The sequence below is a fragment of the Nannobrachium achirus genome, assembly GCF_963921795.1.
Source record: "Nannobrachium achirus genome assembly, chromosome: 21".
NCBI classification, from domain to species: domain Eukaryota; kingdom Metazoa; phylum Chordata; class Actinopteri; order Myctophiformes; family Myctophidae; genus Nannobrachium; species Nannobrachium achirus.
The window spans coordinates 43,211,952-43,229,335 of record NC_137828.1 but is presented as its reverse complement, the minus strand read 5'-3'; the positions used below and the strand labels follow the sequence as shown (position 1 = coordinate 43,229,335).

At 41.6% G+C, this 17,384-nt stretch overlaps 2 protein-coding genes across 2 annotated transcripts in view; one reads left to right on the top strand and one right to left on the bottom strand.

Moving 5' to 3' along the window:
- The window catches only part of LOC308307136 (complement C3-like), a 46,780-nt gene extending 42,064 nt beyond the window's left edge, over positions 1–4,716 (top strand). Inside the window, exons 41-44 of the mRNA XM_080752292.1 lie at positions 538–645; positions 1,374–1,457; positions 2,688–2,844; positions 4,500–4,716. Of these exons, the coding sequence (XP_080608418.1) occupies positions 538–645; positions 1,374–1,457; positions 2,688–2,844; positions 4,500–4,641 (491 nt within the window). The 3' untranslated portion in view covers positions 4,642–4,716. The remainder of the gene's footprint in view (positions 1–537; positions 646–1,373; positions 1,458–2,687; positions 2,845–4,499) is intronic.
- Positions 4,717–8,171: 3,455 nt separating this feature from the next.
- On the bottom strand, positions 8,172–17,176 carry LOC308306484 (leukocyte elastase inhibitor-like). Its single transcript, XM_080751500.1, has 9 exons — positions 17,148–17,176; positions 16,021–16,206; positions 13,818–13,958; positions 12,534–12,651; positions 11,468–11,604; positions 11,210–11,287; positions 10,581–10,670; positions 9,298–9,478; positions 8,172–8,663 (listed from the first exon to the last, which is right to left on the bottom strand). Exons 2-9 carry the CDS (start codon positions 16,195–16,197, stop codon positions 8,437–8,439), a joined length of 1,149 nt encoding a protein of 382 aa, XP_080607626.1. The 5' UTR covers positions 16,198–16,206; positions 17,148–17,176; the 3' UTR covers positions 8,172–8,436.
- Positions 17,177–17,384: the final 208 nt, after the last annotated feature.

Below are 17,384 nucleotides of genomic sequence, written 5' to 3'. Positions count from 1 at the left end.
TGTTACTGCGATTGAGGTGAAAGAGAAAAGTGGAAAGTTGTGAGCTAACTATTAGCTATTTTTGTGTGTGTGTGTGTGTGTGTGTGTGTGTGTGTGTGTGTGTGTGTGTGTGTGTGTGTGTGTGTGTGTGTGTGTGTTGGCTACGCCCCCCTCGGTTGAAATTGGATCCGCCGGTCCCATAGCTGGGAATACGAGCCAATGGACGGCTGTCACCATGGCAACGGGGGGCCAATGATAGAGTTATGGGTGGTATTCCTTACGTTCTAGCACCTACCTATGAGTTGAAGTCGATGTAAAGGGGGCGTGAATGGGCTTGGAAGTGGGATGCGGCTCTTAGAGGAATGTATATATAAGATACAGCTGCTGAACTCTTTGGCAGCCAAAATGTATTCTCTGTTTCTCGGCTGAAGGATAGGGAACTTTGTATCTAACATTTATAATGACATGGATTAATGTTGAAAATGACTTCTAGGCTCGTTACTTTCCACCACTACACACCACTCGCCTTATTTTCTTCTTTGAACTGTGCATTTCCAGAGACCTGCAGTAAGCAGAGGAAGGACAAAATTACCAATTCAAAAACGGCCTATGCCCAACGCTTTGCCATGGCCTGCAACACTGAAGCCAACAACAAAACAGATTATGGTAAGTGTTACTGTTTCTGTCACAATCATTACCAGTATTTGAGATAAACACAATTATTTTTGCATAATCGTCAGTTTCCATGTTGACACATTTTCTAAACATTTTCAAATATAGAAAAGCTGAAATAGCACAACATTTTAAAACATTTTCAAATATAAAAAAGCAGAATTGCCCTGTACAATTTTTGATAACGAAGCCTAAAAGGCAAAAAGAAATGTAGAGTGCACACACACACACACACACACACACACACACATTTTAACGTCGAACGAAAAATGAAGCGAAAAATAGTTCTTTGCCACTCAGTAGGCGTTCCCGCATAACTTCTGGGTATGAGGATGATGTCATGCGCGTTCAATGCCAAAAACCCAATTAAATCGTAAATTATTAATAATTTGTATGACAATTATTTGTATGACAATTAATCGTTAACTAAATGTTGTAATACTGACAGTGTTACCTGCATTACCAACGTTGTATCAGACAGTGCATGTGCATGCTTTGGTCATTCATTGTTAATGTAATGTAATGTAATGAATAGTAACCTCTTATACTTTACATGTCTATTCCATGAAAACACAATGGAAAGCAGTAGCAGTTAAAGCTTGTTTTATGGGGAAACACTTGGACCTTGAAAAGGATTTTATCAATTCCATTTTGATTCCTTCATTTATATGGGTATCAATTTGGAATCGGTACCCAACCCTAACCCTATATGTGTCTTACAGTATACAAAGTGAGAGTGGAACATGTTCAAAATGGTACGACTGTGGATGTTTACCGGATGCGCATAGAGGAAGTTCTCAAGGAAGGTACAGTACTTTTTTTTTATCCATTTTAAAAAATGTGCTAAAACTAAATTTGTTTTTCATACATACTGTAAATACTTCATCATACACGTATACAATTAAACAGTAGTAAACGATAATAGTGAAAATAGCAGATCTACAAGCTCACAATGCACTGTGAGCTTGTAGATGTACTATTTTCACCATTCGTTTTATACAAAAAAGAATGGTTTTCTTTAGTAAACAAAAAAATACCTATCTTATCCAAAGAGGAGAGAGAACTCCTCAAGTGGCTTCACCTAAATAGACAGAATCATCATGACATCGGCACAACACAGAACAAATAATTCCATGTAGATGATGTTGGTAGCGTCGCTTTGGAGCTGCATTATTCATTAACCTTATTTGTGGATGTACAGGACACTGATGTGATGATATTGTTTCTGGCTTGGCTATTAGAAATATATTTGTTACAAAAATATATACAGTATAGCCTACTGCAGGGTTGCCCAATTAGTTTTCCCCAAGGGCAGAATTATGTCTAAAGCCGAGGGCCACAACATTGCAGGGGGCGACGGCGGCGTTCCCGCTACTCCAGCGACTGCAACAGTTCAGATATCGTCCTTGTCGAGTAAAAATCTTGTATGTCCAAATTCGTTTAGCATTTATCATTTTCAAAATTATTTAAACTAGTGAAAACAGCCGATCTACAAGCACACAACACCTCGCACCGCGAGGCGTTGTGTGCTTGTAGATCTGCTGTTTTCACTACTTTTGTGCGACGGCCTTGTATGATTTGCAAAAGAACATACAAATTTGGAGATACGAGATTTCCACCCGACAACGACGATATACTAGTGTTGTTGCTGCTCTTATACCACCATTATTACTGGGGTTGGTGTGGGCCAGACAGTAGCCCCCCGCGGGCTGCAAATGGCCCGCGGGCCGCCTATTGGGGAACCCTGGCCTACTGTATTATACAGTAGGTTGACAATAGATAATGTTCCGGACACACTCGTGACAAAGTCCATAAACTTTCTACCCGGAAATACCCTTTTGTTTAGAAGAGCTGGATGGATGGACCCCTGTTACAAAACAAACACTATAGTAATGATTACATACTTTACTGTATCAGAATGCTCCAACCAATGAATGTCTATACTACAATGGTTCTCAAAGTGGGGTCTGGGTCCCTAAACCAATGAACTTGCTATATAATGATTTTCCTTTTCTTTTTTTCTATGCATGTTACAGGAACTGACAAGGGTCTACCCCCCCAGGGTGTCTTGAACACCCTGCGTTCATTTGTGAGCATGCCCCAATGCAGACATGCTTTGGCACTGGAAGAAACAAAGACATATCTCATCATGGGCTTGTCAGATGATTTGTATAAAGTGAAAAAAACAAATGAGTGAGTATAACCAAATGTGTCGCTGTTCGGCTCCATATGTTTACTTGTTTTGTTTGTAAATTTGTAAATTAATCCAATACGTCATCATAATGTACTATAGTATTGCACAGTAGTGAAAATAGCAGATCTACTCACTGCTACACGGCCCTCATACTGTACCTGCTATTGTACATTGCACCACCAATCCAACCGATGTGCCCATATACCCGTTGTGCTCATATACCCCCTCTGAAAATGAGTTTGTAGCCATGCACTGTTCCTTTAACTGAGAACTTGTGAACTATGCTAAAAAAAACGTACTTTTAGGAACATTCAGTGCCTTTGCAATTATTATAATTTTTGTTTACAAAGCGATAATCTCTTCTCTGAACTTTTCTGACAATTCCTTAGACTTATAGCCATGTTTCTAACTGCTCTAATCACAGTCAACAAGTCAACAAACTTCTAGTCAGGCCAGGTTGCACATCTGATCCAACTATTTAAGCCCTTGATTAGACGATTGCAGTTGATTACAGATGTTTTCAGATGTGCCTAAAAGGTGGCATTGAAAGTGGCATTTAGCATTGCATTCTTGTATGATTTATTTATTTCATTCAGTTGACAGTTTATGAATTTAGCCAGATTTGCAGGGGGGTGAATAATGTTGTGCACAACGGTATGTAGTTCCCTGATGTCTCCAGTAGGCCTACACTGTAGACCTAATAGGCCACCTACAGTATATGCCCATATATGATGCCATGACAACACAATCATTTCGGTTAGAAAAAACACTCCATAATTGGGTATATTGGAACTCCTATGGGCTTCTTAAGCCGTGACATCATTTTGTAGTCAGGTGCCAAGCAGAAAATTGTCAATATGGGCAGTGCTGTGTCCCTCGCTATTTCAACAGATCCGAGACAAAAATAAAGACTAAAGTATAATTCTACCACTTTCCTGTCAACAAGAAAGAGAAGAAAAATAAAAAGATTCACAGGCGCTGGTGACTCTTGGCACCAGAATTTCTCCTCCGCCTACAAAATGATGTCACAGTGACATGAGCGTAATCACATGGCCCTTCAGATCCTCAAAGTATTAATAAGAGCTTGTTGTGAGTATAATAACTACATTGGATCCACTGTGAACACTGTGATTCTTCTTTTTTTTTTGCTATTTCCTAGAAAAGAAACAGTTTTGGACATACAAGGTTGAAAATTCTTGTAATTTTTTTGTAACTTTTAGTTTGTGTATGCCTACAGTGACATGCCTAAAATAGCAAAGTCAGGTTGAAAGTGGAATCCAATTTATTTAGTCAATTCTGTTTGTCAAGAATTAGAAAAGAGGTTGACGTTCCTCATGTTAATTCAGTTTGTCATGGATGTTTGGATGGGGTCAGGCATATGCGGATCAAATTAGCTTACACACTACTTAGTAAGAATATTTAGAATTGTCAAAAATAAAAAATAAAACAATATGAGCGACGTGTTTTTGGAAATCCCAGCAGTGTGACAATACACTGATCTTTTTTGGGACGCTCACATGTTCCCCTGTGGCATTTTTATCTGCTTGCTGAGAGCTGAAATATTATTCAACAACATGTTGAATAAGGAAAAATATATATAGGCCTACAGTATATATCAAGACAAGCACTGAGTTTTCTTCTCTTTTGTCCTTAGGTACGAGTATTCAATAGGTGAGAGGACATGGCTCGAGTACTGGCCCACAGCCACAGAATGTCAGAGTGCTGAAAACAGACCTTTGTGCTTGGCCCTGAAGAGGGTAAAAGATCAGCTACTCTACTTTGGATGTCCGGATTAGTTCAAGGCAATACCTTTCCTGAAGGTCAACTGGGGGTGGGGGGGTATAAGCTTCATTAAACTGTGTCCACCCTCATCACATGGTCTGTGTCTTATATCACTATGAAATGGGTCAACATGGCCTCTCTATTCTATTCATTTGATTAGATTTATTTTTTCCTCATAAATTAATAAATCCGATAGTGAACAGTAACAATATGAGCAACAATAAAGCGTAATTTGTATGGGGTTGGTGGGTTTTATAAACCCACGGGCCCCCCTAGTGGCGAAAATAAAATTTGTTTTCAATAGACACACAATGCGCCCATATTATCTATTCTACATAATGCATAGGCTATTGTCATTTCCGATATATTAGGGGTCTCTACTCTCCTCTGTGGGCCCCCTCATAAAAGTACAAAAGCTTTTATTTTCGCATTATCGTGAGGAAGCGCCAATCATAAACATCCGGTAATGTGCTATTCAAACCATTCAAACTTGTCAGTCAACTTGTCAACGAGTGAAAGATGGGGAAGGGAGACAAACGCTCATGTTCGCAGGAGAAAAAGTGGAAGTCAAGAGACTGGGTGCATGTCCAAAGGATATAACACATGGAAACAAAATCGTATATTTTGTTGGTGTGGAATGCTTGCTTTGCTTTTTGGAGGAGACACTGACTGGACCTAAAGCCAAGGTAGGCCTATCTGAATTTAATTTATCCTGCTGTAATCAGTGAATCAGTGTAATCCACTGATGTGCAGTGGGTCATTAAGCTGTCTGTCTTTTTGTGTAACAACGTGACCGCGTGCCCCTGCGTCACTGCGTGTGTTTGTTTTGATTGTGTTGTTGGTGGTGGTGTTCCAGTGTTCGCGTGTGTGTGCGCTTGCGTGCTTCATTTCGGTGCTTCGGTTGTTGCGTGTATGTTTCATTCGTGGTGTCGGCGCCCCGGCTAGTATACCTGATTGCAGACCGGAGCACGGGGCGGAGTGAACGCGGCAAGGGGAGTGAACGCGGCAAGGGGAGTGAACGCAGTGAACGCAGCAAGGGGCGGAGTGAACGCTACCGTAAGTGAACGCGGCGGTGGGCGGAGGCGTTTGATTATTGTCCACGACATTGCAAGCGGCGCGAAGGCCAGCGGACCTTGGTCCTGCTCTTCGCCCCCGAGCGCCGCAGGCGCGAGTGGCCGCGAAGAGCGGGCCAGGGCCGGCCGCGCGAGTTACGAAGCCGTGGTGAATGCAATCGTTATATTTATGCCCAGGCCGTAAGGCCTGGGCAAGCCCACGATAAACATCAGCATTGATGGCTGAATGGATAGCGTCGCTGACTTGAGTGCCAGAGATCACTAGTTTGAATCTCACCGTCGCCCCACTGCACACGTCACCGAAGCCCACGATAACCGCCGCGTTCACTCCGCCCCTTGCCGCGGTCACTCCGCCCCGTGCCGCGGCCTGCAATCAGGTAAGGCCCCGGTGCGTGGCACAGTGGCACTGCACATGAAAGAGAGGGAGACAAGGAGTGAGTGAGTGTGTGTGTGTGTGTGTGTGTGTGTGTGTGTGTGTGTGTGTGTGTGTGTGTGTGTGTGTGTGTGGAAAGGGAGAGAGATGGAGAGATTATTTTATTTTGTATCATACTGTATGTAATGCTTTGGCAATATAAAAATGCTTGTCATGCCAATCACTCATGGTTGATTCTTCTGCTTCACCTTTTTGGCTTGTTGGCTCCTTCTATTGTCTAAAATTAAATAATATAGACGAATGCACATAACTCTGCCATGTAGTTGTTCATTAGGCTATATTCACAGCAGTTATTGTTAGCCTATGATTTCCACTCTGTGAATTAATCATTGTAGTGTATGGCTGTCACTCTGTGCTAGACAAGACCCGACAATTGTGGGTCGTAGCCGTCGGACTGACCCGCTCACATTGGTCCCTGGGCCCCTGAGCCCAGGGCCCCTTTGATCTGAAAACCCATAAGGTCTAATTTCGCCACATACTACATGGGGTCACTTAGCTATTATAAATTGTGCCATGTAGATTGATGTAATATTTTGGGAAAAATACCTTTGTGGCTTCATCTGTCTGCAGTTACATGAAAGTTGATAGAGTGAAATTAGACTTCCAGTAAAGATAAATCAATCCAGCAGATGGCAGTAGATGTCATATACTGTATACTGTAGTTTTTATCTGGTGTAAACCAGATCTTTAAAGAGATGATTTTCTGGCGAGACTTTCAGGCGACCTATTTGCCGATTGGCTGTCCATGTCACATGGTAACCGAGCTAGTTTCATGATTGTGAGCGGCCCTCCAGACTATGGGGTGGACATTACTGCATTAGGGCCAATAGCAGGGGACTTTACCTCTCCTCCAGACTATGGAATCCTGGACTGGTAATGAAATATTTTGTCCAGCAGGGAGCACCATTCCTTCACACTTCACAGGCCAGGGCCTGTGGTCATACATTTCTGGACACCAATGCCTGTGTAACATACATGCATTCATACAACTGCGAGTCTGCCGCTGCGTGCTTGATTTGGCTGTAGACGCTGACTTGTTCATCAGGAAACATGCTCCCTCGTCGATTGGATTTTACAAAACAGACCCGCGTCGTAGAGCTTAAAACACAACTTTCTAATGTTACATTGATGACGTGAGGAACGCTAGTCGTCTTGGTTACATAGTAGGCTATGCGAAAATAACAAAGCTCAGAGTCGCAAATTCAATGATCGCTGCATCAGCACACACAAAACACGGGCGTGAGAGAAGTAAATGAATGAAATGGACATCACGTTTAGCCGATTCAACGATTCCAAAAGTCATACGATTGGAAGTTATTGCTACATGCGGCTACATGCGTCTCATGCTGGTTTTGTTAGGCAACAGCCAGGGTCCAGGGAGTGCACAGAATTTTAGAGAGGCATGGGCTGACATTTCTAAAAGGGCCTTTTCATACGGATAAAAGTTAAGGGCTCAAGCCCCTTTTGCTGTATGTGCGCACGTGCCTGGCGACCAGCGCATCACATTACAGACTTATAATTTCAATCCGTTTCTTTGCAAAAACACATTTCTTTTAGAAAACATTTGTATTCTTGTTTCTCCCAGTGTTATGGTTTTTAATGTGTAAATATAGCACTTTATTATGGGGAAAAACGTGTGTAGGCCTATTTTCCTTTTTTAAATCGCTAAAATAGCGCATTTTTTAACACATTTCCTTAACGGTTAACGGTTAATTAACTGATAAGGCCTGACGGTTATCGGTTAAGAAAAAATCTCCATTTGGCCATCCCTAGACATATAGCCTACAGTAAGTTAGAATATTATGAAATATACATGAGAAAGAACACCAACACTAACTTCAACACACCAATACACCAGATTTTAAATTGACTGTGTGTCGATTCTTGTTTAGTCCTAGCAACCTAAGCAATTGTTACATTCATCAGACTTTACATTTTGATTTTAAAACAAGAATTAAGTCAGATAAAACACATTTTACCCAACGCATGCTTCTTTATTTACACACACACACACACACACTGACACACACTTCTTTATTTAATCCCTGGCCTGCACTAAGTTAATGTAATGAACAACCAGTTGATAGTAAACTTTATAAAACTATTATAAGCTTGGGGCGTGTTGTGATCTTGCAGCTCGGCTTTAGAAACAGAACATTTTGGAAAATTATCGAATATAGTGTATCTGTTATTGGGTTATTATTCCCTGGAGCAAAATCGTTTCAGAACGGCCAAATAAATATGAATTTGGGGGACCTTGACATGGTGAGAATGTTTGCAAACCCCTGGAGTTGAGAACCAACTCAAGGAGAGCAGTATCGGCCGGCAAACAGGATGGTCATGGAGGGGTTGTGACGGATGAAGAAGAGGAAGGGGTGGTCGGCCACAAAAGGGGTCATCTCATTCTCAGTGCCATATTTTACAGCAGTGGCGGTGGTGGTGGCTGCTGCCTTTGTGCCCTCCTCATTCACCTCCACGACAGCCTTGTGAACCACCTTGGAAAGCGCCAGGTCTTCAGCTGGACTCATGCCTGGAGAAGACAAGAGGGCAAGCAAGATAAGAGGCAAACAACATCGGTTGAGGTCAATTTATGCGCATATTTATGCTAAGTCAGAAGCCAGTGTCTCTTACGTAATTAAATGAGTGAGACACTTTCTGAGCTTAGGTTTATGTACAGTAAATTAAACATTTATTTAGTGCGTTGGATTCAGTGGTGGACAAAGTACTCAACCCCAGTAGCCTACTTGAGTCAAAGATAGAGGGTATGCGCATGCATAAAGTGAGTGGCAAATCGAGTGGCGAAGTGAGTGGCAAAGTGAGTTTAACGTTGTTTAATGTAATTTAATGCAATCAGATAGGACCTTTCTGTTTGCATGTATGGGCTGTCAAGGTCAGACAGTAGTTTTTGCCACTCAGTAGGGGTTCCCGCATAACCTCCGGGTATGATGATGTAACACGCATACCCTCTATTGATAGCCTACTTGTAAAATATTACTAATAATATTAGCATTTATTATTACTCCAGTACTTTCAAGTACATATTTGACTGAGCAACTTTCACGTGTAGTGGAGTAACATTTGACCAGTCATCACCAGGTGTGTTTGTAATTTGACTCGAGCACTGGATTTGAGTTCCTTTGTCCTTCACTGGTAGCAGCACATACCAGAGAAGTCGCTCTTTTCTGTGTCAAAGGCGTCCACCATGCCCATCTTGGTCAGGACCTCGTTCATGTCGTACGTCTGCTCCATCTTGAACCGAGGCAGAGCCAGCTGAATCTTCACCTCGTCCAGCGCGCGTGGATTGGTCCAGTCCACAAAGTTCCTATATGTCAGCGCCTTTTCGAGCTGGGGATATAGTGGTTAGATTAGCAGAGATTAGAGTGAGCAGCAAGAGAACTGTAACCTGACTGTGCCAGATGATGGCAGCAGTGCGTATGCCTGGCTGCATACCGCTCTGCTTACCATCATCTGGGATCGCTCGGGCAGACACGATGTAAGGGGCGGGCCATTTTTTCAAATTCTTTAGCAAGCGATTGGATGGGGCCGTCTCTCTATCACAGTCTGGGAGTGCCAACTCCAACCACTCATATTGGCCTGTCTGCATGACGTTATACCCACATAATCCGCCTCCGGGGTTTCCACGTGGTCTGCAATCAGACTATTGGCTCAGAGCCGCTCAGAGCCCGCCCGTAGCTGCCGCTGATTCGTCCGGCCCGGGACTTTACGAGTGTTATCAACTCTCCCCAAGAGATCTCAGATGGTAAAGTAGGGCGGTACGCACTACTGCCACCATCTGGCGCAGTCAGGTTAAGAGAACTGTCCTACTGTTTCATAAAATTGTTGTCCTTAAAGGCGGATGTCCTCATAAGTATAGTAATACAAATGTGTGTATGCGTGTGTGTGCGCGCGCGTGTGTGTGTGTGTGTGTGTGTGTGTGTGTGTGTGTGTGTGTGTGTGTGTGTGTGTGTGTGTGTGTGTGTGTGTGTGTGTGTGTGTGTGTGTGTGTGTGTGTGTGTGTGTGTGTGTGTGTGTGTGTGTGTGTGTGTGTGAGAGAGAGAGAGAGAGCGAGAGAAAGGGAACTAGAAAGATGTAATTCTGGGAAATTGCAAGTGTGGTTGCCATGACACAAGTCACGAGGAATCCGCTGGGAAATGTATTCCGTCTGACCATTTGTCCCTTTCATGCCCATATATGGATATCTCTGATTTGACATACTGTATGGCCCAAGTGCGTGCCACCAAAACTGTGGGAGGAGAAGCACTTGCCTGGCTCCAGGCCAGCCCATAGACCCGCCCACTCTCTGCTGCAAAATAAAGTATATCCGGAAAAAAGTAAAAAGGTCAGACAAGTAGGCCTACGATAGTCTGTTTGCCGGGCAACCACACTAAAAAGAGAGAGAGAGAGAGAGAGTGAGTGTACATCCTTGCCTGCATGCATGTGTGCTTACCTTCTCCAGGCCTGTGGTATCGTCCTCCATCTCAACAGGCAGTAAGATGATCATGCTCATGTGTCTCCCTGTGTAGGGCAGCTCAAGTACCTGACAAAAACACAGTGGGCTGTATCACTTAAAGCCAATACACAATAGTGTAACACATTTTTTCCATAACAAACTAAAGAGGTTGCCTAAAGGCCTAAATGCAAGATATCTTCAATAATTTCTCTGTTGATTAAGAATCTGATAATTCAATAATATTTTCCTAATTTAATTTAATTTAATTTAATTTAATTTAATTTAATTTAATTTAATTTACTTTAATGTACACAGTAAAACATCTCTCAAAGTTGCCATTCTAACAAAGTATAATTCTGCAGGCAAAAAAAGAAAAAAGAAAATCTATGTCAGGTTTACTGGCAGAATCATAATTTTTTCTATGTGCCAAAAGAGTCACTTTGAGAGTTGTTTCACCGTACCATAATGTAAGTCAATGAGGAGTTCATTTTTGAATATCAATTAATACTCAACAGAGCAACTATTGAAGATATCTCACCAATATGCAAGGTAACTAAATAAACACTCCAACCGAAATTCTTGCTTTAACAAGGATCAAAATAAAAGGAAGAATACTGACTGATTACCTGACAGTTGATGTCGGGGATTAAACGAAGGGGGAACCTAGCGTTCTTGTACATCATCATCACCGGCTTGGTTTCAGTCTGTCAACAACGTCAAAAAAACAACACACAGACAAAATGCATTGAGCCAAGTTGCCAACAGTATGGCATTGACATCTTTATCCAATACTTTACTTTACTTTATTTATTTATTTGGACAGGACAGTACCAGTTAATGGACACATTGACATTGAATGCTGAGTATCACTGATGTTACTGTACCTTGTTGATTCTGAACTGGTGATCAGTGGTTGTCTTGAACGGCTTGTCCCACAAGCCTTTGAAGTAGATGGCATTGACCAGCACCAGTCTGGTCATCTCATCCACCACACCCGCTGCCAGCAAATCCTTGATTTGATCTAAATATCACACAAAACAACACATGCCGTCAAGCTACTCTAAAGCATGGGGCTGCTAACTGATAAGGGGCATGCCTTACAGAGAAAAGACTTCATGCACATGGGTTAGGATAAAAGTTACCTTATAGTTGAAAACTGACTAGAAAATGAAGATATCCAGTGTTTCTCAACATTTTCATTTTTCTTCAAAAGCAACACAGGAATTTAAAAATTCAGCTAAAAGCAGGAGTATAGAAATAGGTGTTGAGCTGTGCTTTAAAGCTATCCACAGAGGCTGCCTGTCTGGGAGTTTATTCCAAGCTGTCGGTCCATAGAAGCAGAAAGCTGCTTCACCATATTTTTATACAGGCACATCAAGCAGGCACAACAATCAGGACAGTCTGGCAACATTTGAATATACAGTATCCGGGGTCCCATCACGGGTCATCTCGACTCTGTGTGACACTACTATAGTAGTGAAAAAATGTGAACATGCACATCCAGCTTCTTTATTGTGCCTCAGAATGACGATGTACAGGTTTTGTAGCAATTTGTTCCACTTTGAGTGCTCCACTTTTAACTTTACATTATGTCCAACTTGTATGATGGGTCAATTACTTGTTTATAGCATAAGTTTGTGTTGTTGTGTGTTGTTGATGTATTGTTTGTATTGTTAGTTTAATGTATTTAAAAATAACTATAAAAATGAATATACAAAAGTGTGAATTTTGCCATTATGATATCGAGCGGTGACCATGGCTGGTGACACCACGCAATGTCTGAATTGTGTGTGTGTGTGTGTGTGTGTGTGTGTGTGTGTGTGTGTGTGTGTGTGTGTGTGTGTGTGTGTGTGTGTGTGTGTGTGTGTGTGTGTGTGTGTGTGTGTGTGTGTGTGTGTGTGTGTGTGTGTGTGTGTGTGTGTGTGTGTGTGTGTGTGCACGCGTGCACACCTTTTGTCTGTGTCCCCACCCAGCGGTTGATGTCGACCCTGACCGTCTCTGCCTTGGTCTTGAAGTCCACCGCCCCCAGGGCCACATTGTAGTGTTTTTTGGAGGCTTTTATGAACTCCTGGGAAACACCAACACAACAGCTCAGCTGCATGAATTCATTCACCATGAACTGAGTGAAAACCTATTTCCTACATTTAAAAATCATCAGTGTCAAATTAACTCAAAGACTACTGTAGCCTATATTTTTAAATTGATAAATAAACACTGAGAATGTTACGGTGAATAATATTGATAATAATTGTGTATGCATGTAGCACATACAAGTGCTTTGCAGAATTGAACACAGGACAAAACTAGAAAAGTGCAGTCAGAGCCAGTTGGAATCTAAAAAAGCTAACTCATACATCTTGATCCAATGACCCCAGCGATAAGACCAGTTTGTGTGAGTTTTGGACATACAAACAGTATCAAAAAAGTGTGTTTTTGGGGCCAGGGAAAACATTTTCATTGTACAAGCTATGGTTCAAGAGTTATTGGCCAAACAGTAAGAAGACTGTAGAAGTGTCACCATGCAGGCCAATGTGAAAAATGTGGGGTGACCTACTGTGAGTGTGTGCAGTTTCACGGCAATCGGGAGCGTTCATGATTTGTGGCATTTTATTCAAAACAAGCCACTCCTGCGAAGTTTGGAACTTTCTCGCCGATCAATCCATCTTGTGACATTAAGTGCAGAATTGTCCACTTTTTCAAATTTTGAGAGCCAATCGTCGGAAAATCGGACAGATACATCTTGATCACAATACAAGAGATATGGTGCACAAAGTTGGTTGAGGTTTGGACAATCGGTAGGAGTGGTAGCGTAATGATCCAAGGAAGCCAAGGGATATTGAAGGGAAAACTGTTTTGATTGTATGACCTATGGTGAATGTGCCTGTTATGGCATCACCATGAGGCTGATTCGAAAAATGTAGGTGGCATTTCTTTCTTGTCCTAGTGGGAATGTGCATGGAAAGTTTCATGGCAATCGGTTCATGATTTGAGGCATTTCGTTCAAAATGGGCCACTACTGCAAACTTTGGAAACCAAACTTATCTGGATGGAATGGGAGAAATCGGGCAGCTCTGTCTTGATCACAAGACTATAGAGATACTGTGTACCGATTTGCGTGATGTTTGGACCAAATCTGTATCAAAAAATGTGTTTAGCAAAGATTAGCCGCCTGGTGGGGCTATAGCAGACCGATGAGAAACATTTGCGGCAGAGGTTCTGTGCAACCAACCCTACCGAAATAAACTGGTAGGAGTGATCTCCATAGAGCCGGTTGGCCACGCTGAAGGTGTAAGTGGTTCCGGTCTTGTTCAGGCCACTCAAGAGCTGGCAGAAGTCTACATGGACGTCACCCTTGACTCTCTGGATGCACAGGCACTGTGGGGGATCAAAGCACACAACATGAGACCATCCATCCAGAATATAGATGATAGATCATTTTAAATAGTAATGGTTTGAATCCAAAAAAATAAATACATTAACAATAAAGTGGTTCTACATGGAAAAGACACTTGAGAATTGCATGTGTTTGAGGTTATGAGACAGAAGTAACAGACAGAACAACTGATAAAACATTAGCTAGCAGACGATGGGCTGATTAGTTTATCACATCCTACAAGTTGGACTTTTGGTGGTGTTTCACTAGTAACTCAACAGGGCAGTGAAAATGAAGTAACCAACCTTGAAAAGAATAAAACATGTTTAAATAATTGTGCTGATGATGGAAGTCAAGTTAAACGTGCCTGAATGGCAGTGTTCTGACACATCCAAACTACACTCACTATAGAACAGAAATAAGTGGAACATTTAAAACGTTTAGAGATGTTTTGAGAAGTTTGGTACAGAAGGCATGTGATACATTTTAAGAAAAGTACTAAACACATAGGACACAGTGACCATTTCTTTGCTAACATGGGCATTAGTGTTCAGAGGGTTCACATGCAAACCAGCCTGAGTGTGACGGCAGGTGGTGAGATTGTTTCAATTTGTCTTTATTTTATTTTATTTTGGTCGATTGCTCAACATTAATTCGACCATCAAGATGGACGGGTCAATTCAATCGGCTCTAGAATACAGAATACATTGACTGCTATCGGAAAATGAAAGCTAAATATTTAAGAAAAAATTAAATAGTAATAAAAAAATAAAATAAAATAGATCATGGTGCTTGATTTAATAGAAATATCGATTTTTAAGAGAATGCCATATTCCATATGGGCACTTTTTCTTTCACATTATTTGAATTTCCAGCATTTTAATGAGTTGTCTTAGCTGGCTCTGAGCTGCCAGTCTCTTTGAAAGCAAGGAAGCCCTCAGTGGTCTTATCAGTGGCTGGTGAACATACAGTACCCACACCCGTCTGGCACGATTAGGATAGGAAACAAGGGCGTGACTCTACTGACACTTGCATTTCACTCATATTTGACTCTAGCAGTGGTGGGAAAAGTACTCAAAAATGTTTACTTAAGTAAAAGTATTAATATAGAAATACTCTGTTACACGCAAAAGTCCGGAATTCAAAATTTACTTGGGTAAAAGAACAAAAGTATTAGCATCAAAATATACAAAAAGTACCAAAAGTAAAAGTAAAAACATTTTTGAAAATAGCAGATCTACAAGCTCACAACGCGTCACATCGCAACACGTTGTGAGCTTGTAGATCACCATTTTCAAATAGGCTAGGCATAAAATAGGCCTACTGTAAAGTGAGCAATGTATGTTTCATAATATTATAATTTAAAATCTGCAAAGTATCTAGTAACTAAAGTTTTCAAATGATTGTAGTGAAGTACAAGTACAATATTTGGATCTGTGATGTAGTGGAGGAAAATGGGAAATAGTTCCTCACATTTGTGCTTAAGTACAGTAGTTAATTAAATGTACTTTGTTACTTTACACCAGGACTCTACAATGTAATTTAGTCATTTGGCTCAATGTCCATGACGAGCTGAGATGTAATTGTGAAAGTAGATCCCTTTGCCGGGAGCTGAGTTGGGAAACTGAGCAGTCCACTCCAGTTGTTCTCAACCTGTGGGTCTGGGACCCCAGTGGGGTCCCCAAATTATTTTGGGGGGGGTCCCCAGATGAGCTTAATTTGCAACATTGTTTTCTCACTCAACAGTAAACAAACCAACATACAGTTTAAGTGTGTAGATGGTATCTGCACATTTCTAAAGTGACAATTAAAGGACTTTTAAGACTTTTTTAATACCTCTAAAAAATGTAACATTGGCCAAACTGATCTACATCTAGATAGATTGGCTATTTTGGCCTCAACTCCTCCATCTCCAAGCAGTGCTCGTCAGGGTGGGGGTCCCCAGTTCAAATATGATTATTTTGGGTGTCGCAGCCTGAAAAGGTTGAGAACCACTGGTGTGCACTAAGCCAATCATGAAATGTTTATGCATATGTGTGCATGTGCGTGTGTCCATGCACCCACCTGTGCCATCTGTGCGGCAGTGTTTCCACGGGCTCCCAGCAGCACCATGGCCAGAGCAGAGGAGATGCCGATAGGAGAGTAGAAGACATTGCCTGTGCCGTTGTTCTCCGTGAGCTGTTTGTACAGAGACAGAGCGATGGTTGTGCAGGCGGCTGACAGGGGGGTGGAGGATGACATGGTGATCTGCTGTGAAGAAATTTTTAATCAGACACAGCCTTTAGATCAAGGGTCTTTAACAGGGGGTCCGGGCCCCCTAGGGGGTCCTCAGAGTTATTACAGGGGGGCCGCCAAATCTTTGTGCGATAGGATAATTCTTTTAAATTGACAACTTGAACCCTTGCATCCCAATTCTGAGGAGAACTTTAGCCAAAAATAGCAGATCTACAAGCTCTCAACGCCTCGTGTGGTTTAAAATGAGTACTATACCGGTATGCACATAATTTACCCTGTGTAGGCTATACAATCTTTATTAAACTGTAATTATTTTAGCATGTGTATATGCACAATCCTTAGATAGTTGCGCGTAGCTGCATCATGCAGCTATGCAACTGTGTAAAGATTCAAACGCCATGCACCCTGCATGGCTTTTGGAAGTCATACCACGTCATCATAGAGGTTATTGCTATTTGTCAAACAAAGGTGGGCTGGAGAAATCACACTTTTACCATTAATTCCTGGTTAGGATTTTAGTTCAGTTAATTAGGCTCCTTTAGACATAGCGGTAGTACCTACTATAATTTGCATTTTAGGCATTTAGGAGTAGGAGTAGTAGCCCACCAGTGCAATTTACAGAGGGACCATGGCAGTGCTATGAATGTTTTACGTCAAACAGGGGGTAGTGGTCAAGGAAAAACAAATACAAAACAAACCTGACATCTTTCTAAATGATCATATACCTGAAGTCCATGTGGTTTAGCTGACCAAGTGATTTCATGATTTAATTATGAATTCAAAGAACATGATTAGGATTATTAAAGTAACACACTTCACCAGGTGCATTTAACCTTGTGTACAATCATGACTAAATGAAATGAAACACTATTACTACGTCACATTCATAATAGCATCGCTGCAACGCTTTCTGTATAATATAATGTAAATGTAAAGGTGTTTGATATGTAACTTACCAGTGTAATGCCCAATGTCCAAATGAACAACTTTACACATCCAAAATGCTGATAAGATGATGTTACACCCAACATAGCCTGATTACAAATGGCACTGACGTTCTGTAACCCCGCCCTGCCTATCTCTCATTGGCTTGTGTATAGGCGACCATATAGGACTATTTTTAATGTTAGTGCCACACAGTGGTCAACGATGCACATTTTACATTTAGACTATAAACACATAGAATAAACACC

Coding starts and splice junctions, on each gene's coding strand:
- LOC308306484 (XM_080751500.1), bottom strand. CDS start 16,197: ATGTCATCCTCCACCCCCCTGTCAGCCGCCTGCACAACCATCGCTCTG. Junction 11,288..11,467: donor ACCAGTTCAGAATCAACAAG/GTACAGTAACAT, acceptor CGTTGTTGACAG/ACTGAAACCAAGCCGGTGAT. Junction 10,671..11,209: donor TCCCCGACATCAACTGTCAG/GTAATCAGTCAG, acceptor TGTTTTTGTCAG/GTACTTGAGCTGCCCTACAC.